Source organism: Nestor notabilis, unplaced genomic scaffold, assembly GCF_000696875.1.
Source record: "Nestor notabilis isolate BGI_N333 unplaced genomic scaffold, ASM69687v1 scaffold9846, whole genome shotgun sequence".
In the NCBI taxonomy this organism is placed as follows: domain Eukaryota; kingdom Metazoa; phylum Chordata; class Aves; order Psittaciformes; family Psittacidae; genus Nestor; species Nestor notabilis.
The window spans coordinates 33,957-42,941 of NW_009934234.1; the positions used below are offsets into that span (position 1 = coordinate 33,957).

Here is an 8,985-nt window from a genome sequence, read left to right on the forward strand (position 1 = left end):
TGCAACAGGAGCAGGGATCGTGTTTACTAACATAGGTAGAATTCCTGATTTGGAAAGGTGTGTCATGCTGAAAACTGATTAACTTCACAGCTTTGTGGCTTCATTTCTGAACACAAGCTCAGGCTTTGCTTGGAATCTCAAAGGTTCAAGACAAAGCATAAGCAATAATCTCTCTCTCTCAGAAAGAAAGGAATGGAAGCACAACACTTTCTTATTGCAGCTCAACGCTGTCATGTTTCCATCCCTCCTGAGAGACTAATGGAAAAGACAGCTTCAGAAGGAAATTGCTTCACTTGTTCTTCCTTTCATTGTGGCTACAAACAGCCTCTGGCTCACCTGGCCATTGAATGACATGCCCTCCTGGGATTTGATGAACTCGCTGTAGGCCTGGTTGGCTCTGACAATGACAGTGGCCACCGCTTCTTGGTACTGTGGGGATGATGTTGCTAGCAGAGGGAGTGCAGCGAGGGGAATGTGATCCTGGCTGTTGGACAGGCAGCCTTCGTCATAACTATATGGGCTGAGGCTGGAGAGGGCAAGAGACATTGGAAATATTCAGCCCCACTGAAATTTTCAGTGGGGAAAACCATCTGCAGAAGTACAGCCACTACTGCAGTTCATTAAAGAAATCCTCAAGAGAGGAAGGCCATTTATTCCACTGTGAATGGGTGAGAGCTTAATAAATCTTTCCCTCACATCAAACGTAAATCTTCAAGGACAACATACTTACATTAACAGAACAACTCTCAGACAAGGAATTAAAGCCTTGGTATTTATTGGATTAATTAAAATAGATCAATCTCAGAACTCTTGCTGCATGATTACCGTATTCACTACAGCTAAGTATGAAATCGAGATTGAATGCCTCTCTAGTACATTAATAAGTGCATTCTCAAAGCATGGTCAGAGCTTTCCATATGATAAGCAGAACATTTCAGGGAAGCAAATAAAGAAATCAAATAAAGAGAACAAATGCTAGAGTGAAAACAGTGTCTGTGACAAAGCAGCATCAACTTACCTGGACACCAGTGAAAACGCTTCGGAGCAGATGGCTGGGCAAGGGACTAGTCTGATGGCAATGTGTCCAAGAGCAGCTGGGTAATGTACCCTCATCACTGTGTCAAACACTGTTGTGATGGTGTTGACATCCCCTTGCTTAGAGCTCTGGTCACCGCTTCCTGAGTCCAGGATGTTTCCTCCATGGAGGACCAAGAGGAGGACATGGATTTTACTTGGCTGCATTAATGGCTGTGCTGATTCATCCTAAGTGGGAATGAAAGAGAGCACAGTAGAAAGACTTATTTTCCAGAGAGGTTTGACTTGGTCCAAGTGCATTTTATGCAAATTTTATCACCTTTTCTTCCCCAAGCTCACACATGGTTGTACAATGCACTATCCACATCAAGTCCTGTCAGGAATGAGACAAAAAATGTGTGAATCAAGGTAGTTCCAAGAGAAATAGAATTAGCCATGATACGAGACCTTGGCAAGTCCCCATCTAGAAGGCCAAGTTCAGCTGGGGCAATCCACACACAAAGACAGTTGTAGTGTGAGGAGGACTGCTGAAGGATCAGAAGCATGGAGCCCTTTTGAACAGAGACTGAAAGAGTTCAGCTTGATTTGCTTTGCAAAGCTACCCTAGAATGAAATGCCTGCTTTCAAACACAGTGGAGAGGAGTGAAGAAAGCTAGGGAGGGAACAGGGGCACTTAAGGCAAAGGACAGTGCAGGCGCAAGCACAAGAATCTCAACTGATCCTGAATAAGCATAGAGTGAAATCAGGTTTCTAAACACAGGAGAGATGAGGTTTTAGAGTAACATCTGCAGGTTTGTGGGTAAGAAGCTAAACTGTCTTCAGGAAGGAATGTGCTTAATTCACGGAAATGGGCATTAGATACACCTGGAGACAACAGCTGAGAACCTGACTACTCCTTCCAGGTCTCTTGCCTTACACATGTGCATGCACAAGTGCATCAGTGTAACTGACTGTCCTAAGCAGAAGGAATGCTGAAAGTAAAACAGAAACTTGCATAAAATTGTATCCAGGCAAAACGTGGCAGCACTAAAGACATTACTTATGTGTGTCAGAGGGGAAACTAAAGAAATAAAAGATGGGTGGTGCTCTCTGTTGGGGTGCTGAGCTCAGCTGCAGCAGTAAAACACATTCGGCAGAAGTAACAGGTCAGCAAGTGGCAAGTTGCTGGGGAAAGAAGTCATAGGAAGAGATCAGTCATTGCATGTTTGCCTTTGACAGAAGTTATAAATAAGAGTTCAGATTTGCTTACACTATTGCAAAAGAGGAACTGAAAAGTTTTTTCTACCCAGTTTCTCTGAGTTCAGTCCTTCAAGACCTTGTGACCCAAGGACTGGCCAACATTTGGTTGTGAGACTGCTGCATGAACACAGTAAAGGGTCATTTTGGCTGTCCAGGTCATTTGCTTATTATGTTGAGTCAATTCCTTGCCTAAACAGGCTGTAGTCTGGGGAGAAGAGGGAAATGTATCTGAGCTCCGGAATGGGTTATCATTAGTGACCTGCCAGAACAGCTGTAAGCCCAATCCTGATTCCCCAGAAGCATCAGGATTGGCCTATGAGAGCATCCATTTATACTGGTCACATAACAGAGAGTAACTACTTTAAATATCCATTCCCTACCAGGGCTTTCAGTGTTTACAGCTCCCATATGGACTCAAATCCCCCACCCCAACACCTCTGAGATACGTGAAAACAGGTGCTGATCTTTCCTCCTGCGCCTTATCCACATTTGAGAACATCATGGGCAACTCCATGTTGAGGCAGAGAAACAGCCATTGGGAAGGGGTATGAGAGGGGGGGAGGGCACCAGTAGTTTCCATTTGGCAAATTCTTCCAATTTTAGCATCTTTAGTCACCTGTTGTCCTTTGAGCAGTGATTGAGTCCCAGACAAACCTGCTGGTGGGAGGAAAGCATGCCCAGGCACACATTAGCAACCTAACAACTAGCTTACATTTTTACCAGCTACTGTTAAAGCATGCCTTAATACACAGCCCACCACAAGTATTAAAATTCACATTCAAGTCTGTAATAAAGATTTTCCAGACCTCCTGCATGAGAATGGCCTTTAATTATTTAGTCCCATTACGGTGTATTAATGCCTGCTCTTCAAACCTTCTCTGATGTCAGTTTACAGCGCCTGCAAAGTGAACTTTTGCCTGGCTGGAGGCACAGGAGGAGCACTCTCAGCACCACTTCTGCTTTCAGACAAACATTGTAAGTGCTCATGTTAAGAACAATGTGAGTCACCAAGCTCAGGTCATCCAGAAGTTTATCAGCAGTCAATTGGAGGCACCCATCTGTTCATTAACCTCTGCTCTTGAAGGAAGTGCGGAACATGCAAGGACCTGCTGATTAGTTTAGGGGTGGAGGTGGCTATTTAGAACTTTCTTGTAAGATCTGGAGTCCCGTAAGACACATGATTCCTGAACTACCCTGTGGTGATGGAGCCTCTCAACCTGAAAATCAGTGCAAGGGTGGCTAGGAATTTCATACTATTTTAGTAGGCTGTGAGCAGCTACAAATACCTGTGTTTTTCACCTTAGTCTGAAGTCTGTTCTTTTTCTAAAATGAAGGCAGGAACGGAAGGGGGTTGAGTTTGTACAGCCCTCTAAGAAGGCAAGTTCTCTACATCATCTTGAGCTCTAAGAGAAATCTTAGAGCTGTGACTTGCTTATCTTGAGGTGGCTACAGCCACTCCCATCCCATCCTCTCCCCGTGGCCCTTTAGCTCTTAGTCTATTACAAAGAAGCCAATCCACCACAACTTTACAACCCGACACCCAGAGTAATACCAAAACCATGCTCTCCGCAAACAGCTACACCACACAGACAGGCAGATACAGTGCTGATACAGGCTATGCTATAACTGGCTTCCAAACAAGAACCTGAGCAGCTCCAAAAAGTGAGCTACAGCCAAGCTATGCCACTAGGACCACTGCAGCTTGCACCTTGGTGTTGCAGTAACATGGCTTTCCTGCTCCCACATCCATGCTGGCTCATTCAGCATTAGCAGGATAGTTCTACCTACCAGTGCCTCAGCCTGCAGTTTATCCCCACAGGATTCATTTTTTTTCCAGCTGGATACCTGATGCTGCCTGTGAACTAGAGAGCATTTTCTATATGATGTTCAAAAGACAGGGGAAATAATCCCTTACACCTAGCCATGAGGTATGCAGCATGCTGGCGCAGCTGAGAATGACACACAAAGACAAGGCAGGGCTCACAGCAAAGGGAGCCGTTTACCCCACAGAGACACATTCCAGCAACAAAGGATCTCATTATAAGACACTGAAGCACTTACTTCAATGATGCTGAGCCTCTCCACGCTGGAGCCAACGTGGTACTCTGCTGATGTCTCATGATACAAGTCACCTGGAAGCACAGAGGTTTAAAACGTCAGCGCTGCAAGATGCCATTTGGCAAAGACACTCTTCCATAAAGACACTGTTTGTGCCAATGCCTCTCAGCCTCTTCTGCCTCACATCTCCTTAATTATTGCCTCAAATTGCCCTCCCCCCCCGGCCTCCTTCCACCCCAGAAGCCCAGGCAATGCTGGCTCGCTTGTTTTCCAGCAGTTTCTCATACGCTCAGTAAGTGCTGAGGACATGAGCGAGCTCTTCTCTCATCACAGCAACCCACTATCATTGCTTTAATAAGGACAGCAACAATGGGAAATCCCTGCACAATTGTCAGAAGTGATTGGTTTGTGGCAAAATAAAAGAAATTGCTTGAAATATGCTGGGGGAGCAGAGATCTGATGCGCTCACACGTCTGTGCCTACACAGAAAGGCTTTGTACCAGAGAGTGTCATCTTCCACCGTGCTGCTACATGCCTGAGGAGCTACCTTCCTTTCCAAATGTAGTAACAATGAGCAGAAAATAAACCCAAGGCAGATACAGACAAGAACAAAGGATGGAGCAAGAGGAAAGAAAAGTCAGGAGAAATTCAAGACAGAATATTTCATCATTATAGGAGAGAATCCTGGCTGTTGCACAAAGGAGCCTAACCAACACGGACAATAAAAGAGAATCAAGAGCTATCCATCCCAATTCCAACTGGGCAATTCTTTTTCAGCAGCACTGGGCAGTCATTTTTATGCTCTGTCTCAGCTTCTCCTTTTGTGAAAGGAGGATAACAAGTTTTACCTTTTTCAGAATGTGGCTGTAACAATTGCTTGGAAATACTGTAAAATAGCACATGCAGTTTTGCTTTAAAAGAAAGTTACCCTGGACATCATCGCATTCAGGGGTTTCAATTTTATCCATCAGATCATTGGAACTCCATTTGGTTATTTCTTTCGGGAACATTTCCTCATTGTCAGACAAGTCCTCTTTAAAAAAGAACAGATTTTTTTGAGTCACACACACAAATAATACAGACAAGAGCACAGAAGAGGATTTTAAGTAAAAGTAAGGCCCCAAAGCTCTATGTGATCTTATAAAACATTTGGATGGCTCATGTCATAACAAAACGGATACTTTACCAGTTTTTGTGATACAGAAACCAAAGCACCTTTTGCAGAGTACACAAAAAGTTTTAGTTGCATGTTTTTAACAAAGACAACTCCTAAAGCATAATAAAAATAACATGGATTTTAACGCTACCAGTTCAGGTACCAGGTTTGATGTTTTTCTTGCCAGATTTGCTGATCATGCTAAAGCAGCCAGAATGCTCCTGTACAGGAGGGGACAAAGCACCATTTGCTGCTGGGATCCTCCCAGTCCCGTTGCAAAGCTGTGGGATGTCTCTGGGGGAAGCAGTGACAAGGATCACTATTGTTAATAGGACCAAATATCTGAAAAGGCATGAGTAATAAAGGAAACGTGAACTCCCCAGGCTATCTTTAGCCTGGTTTCCTTAGGAGATGAGACTTGTTCGATCACACTGAGTGTATGTGGCTGCCCCTTCCCTCCTACCTCAGGATCTTCTGAATCCCCTGGCTCAGTTCAACTACAGTTGGTAAAGAATAAGGGTCCCAAAAATATTATGTTCCTAGAAGCATAATTAAAAGGAAGAGACATATAGAGACCCTACCAAAACACCCTACAGTAGTATCCAAACATAAGAACGATTAATAGCCCTGCTCTACAGCAGACATCAGAGGATTTGTGACACGTTTGTTTATTGTTCTGTGCTTAGTATTTCTCTCCTGAAAATTCTGGGCTTGTAAATTTAATAAAGAGCTATAAACATAGTAATAACAGCAGTAATTACAGATGTCTTGAAGATCTAAAAGCTACAATCGTCAGAGTCCCAGACTAGGATTCCCCCTTTCTTGTTGCTGTACAGTTGCTAAGAAAATAATTAGTTGGAAGAATCCTAGGATAGGGAACAAAAAGATTATGAAACATATTCATCTTTGTAGCAGATACGAGCAACAGCTTTAAATACGTGTATATATATACGAAGGGGACTAACTTTACATCAGCATTCCAATTCCTTTTTCAGCTACAGCAAAAACTGAGCCAACCCCCACTTCCCTGCACAAGGGAGTGTGGAGCTACCTGTTCAGAGCAAGTGGAAAGCACAAGCATGCAATACACATGCTGGCAGAGAATTAAGAGGAAGATTGCACTCAAAGCTCCTCCAGCAACTTAATCTAAATATTAAACTTATTTCCTTGAGAGGTTTAATTACAGTCCTTATTGCTGCTTAAGGGATCACTGAACGGGATATTACTCCTGTTATTAGCATTTATTACAGGATAGATATTAGATATTACTGTATTTGTCACTCTCTTTACCGGAGTATGCCAGTGAATGAGGATGAGTGGGAAGCCAGCGACAAGACATGTTCTCGGGCTCAGGTTACTCCCACTGCTCTGCGAGGAAATGTGTGTGTGTATATGGGAAGCACTTCTGAGGAACTCTGCTTGGTGTTGACTCACATCCTGGTCTGTGCCAGTTCCCATGGTACCGACCGCGAAAGCCTCTCCGGCAGGATGAGCGGCAAGCAGCGGCTTCATCCCTGCTCACAGACCTGGAGCTGGGATGTGCCATCTGCAGGCCAAGGGGCAGCAAGAGGTCCCTCCCAAAGAAAGGGCTGTGTTGAACAGCACACGCATCAAAGCTTCAACTCGGAAGCCAAAATCCCACCAGAATAAGCAGACTTTTCCAACCAACCTCTGTGGATTGCAGAGGACAATCTGTAGGTAAATGGAGATGCTGTGTGCCACCAAAAGAGGAGCTGCTTTTTCTGTTAGCAAGCTCCTAGAAGTATTGCAACAGAAGTGCTGATACCAACTGTGGCACAAGGCTTGTTTTTGTTAATCCTCCTTCCTAGGCCTGTTAGGAGCACGTCAGGGTTTCCCTGGGGCCCTGGATCCCAGGCAGAGCCATCTCTTTCTCAATTTTATTACTGAGTAATTAAAAAGGCAAAAAAGAGGGTGGACAGAAATGATGCTGTTTTGATGACTCACTCCTCTTTTCTTGTATATATATTGCAACAATAAATCCCTTACATGGTTTTTGTAGATGCTACCTAAGTTAATAAGAGACACATAAACTAAGTTGGCCCCTCTCCCTGCAGGCAAGAGACACATTCATCCCCTGACTTGCACGCATCCCAGCCCTTTATGCTGCTATTGTACAAGTCACTACTCCACAACAGCATGCTGCTTGCTACCCCATAACGCGTACCTAAATACTCGATGGGAGAACTCTTCTGGAACACGATACTATTCATTTTTTGAGACTGAACTTTAGCTGAATGTCAGTGAAATTCTGCCTGACAAAACTGGGGCGTCATCTTCTAACAACTGCATTTCACAGAAAGGTCACCAACTTCATCAGCACACGTTACGCATCTAACTTAGATTAGCATTACAAGCTGGGAGAAGAGTCCATCTGTTGTCAGTAGAGACAGAGCCCTTCAGGCTTAAATACACATTAAGATATAAAATGAGTGCAGTGGAACACAGCTTCTTCTCACATACATGCACAGAGAAAGAAAAACAAACCACAGCCTTCTCCTAATAGGGATAGTCAATATTGCTTTGAGAATTCTGGACTCAACACTGATCAATTTTTGGCACTTCTTACATTCACTATTGTATTTCCTGGAATGGGAGAATGAAGAGTTAATAAAGGCAAACTTGGGTCTCTTCAGGCCCAGGCAGGACAATTAATCACTGATTAGGAAATAAATTAGAAAATTACCCAGTCATAGTGAATCAGAATGACAGGACACACCCACAGCACAGCCAGCATTGCTGAATTTTACCCACTTCCGTTTGCACCAAATAAAATACAGCTCCCAAGGTTAAGACTGTTCAAGATCCCTTCAGATAGATCACACTGAATCTGAAACGTTGCTGTGTTAAATGCAGGAGTCTGCTGGGTGGTGCTGAGGATACCTGAAGAAGCTGCACTGATGCTGCACGTATCTTGGTTAGAAAGGAAAAGACTTCAAGCAAAGCAAAGCAAAAAGGTCTCGCTTCCTTCCCCGCTCACCCCCCCACCTCATGCCTTCCATTCTCTTACCCCACCACGTCAGGAAACAAACGCTGGTGGAGGGTCCACGTACCATGTGCATCGAAGAATTCATCATCTGAGCTGTCATCGGAATCTCTGGCAATGCTCTGCATCCTCCACTCAGAGATACTATGGCGTGAGGGACTTGCTGGAAAAAACAAACAAGCCTTATGCGATACGCGACATCGACAAGACGGAGAGTTCCCAACATGATCTTTGCTGGAGGAAGTCCTGTGTTCTCTATGAAAATTCACTGCTGCAATGTTAAAAACACAAAACCCTGATGATGCTGGTGTGATGTCAGTGTGCTGCTTTACAGAGCCTGTTTGTTTACTGTTGTGAGAACCTGACAGCGAGATGTTACATTAAAGCAAGCTGTTTGTACCACTCTTATGCTATTCTGAATGCCAGTTATTTATAATTGTTAGGAGGACGTGCAAAAATCAGCTGGGTTTTAAAGTTTGCAATTAGGAAGGAT

General features: G+C 44.0%; 1 protein-coding gene across 1 annotated transcript in view; it reads right to left on the reverse strand.

Annotated features, from left to right (window-relative positions):
* PITPNM2 (phosphatidylinositol transfer protein, membrane-associated 2) overlaps nt 1–8,710 on the reverse strand; it is a 33,110-nt gene extending 24,400 nt beyond the window's left edge. The window contains exons 1-5 of the mRNA XM_010017229.1: nt 8,560–8,710; nt 5,261–5,365; nt 4,336–4,406; nt 1,019–1,263; nt 337–526 (exon numbers count right to left, since the gene is read on the reverse strand). Coding sequence (XP_010015531.1) covers nt 337–526; nt 1,019–1,263; nt 4,336–4,406; nt 5,261–5,365; nt 8,560–8,620 — 672 coding nt within the window. The 5' untranslated portion in view covers nt 8,621–8,710. The remainder of the gene's footprint in view (nt 1–336; nt 527–1,018; nt 1,264–4,335; nt 4,407–5,260; nt 5,366–8,559) is intronic.
* Nucleotides 8,711–8,985: the final 275 nt, after the last annotated feature.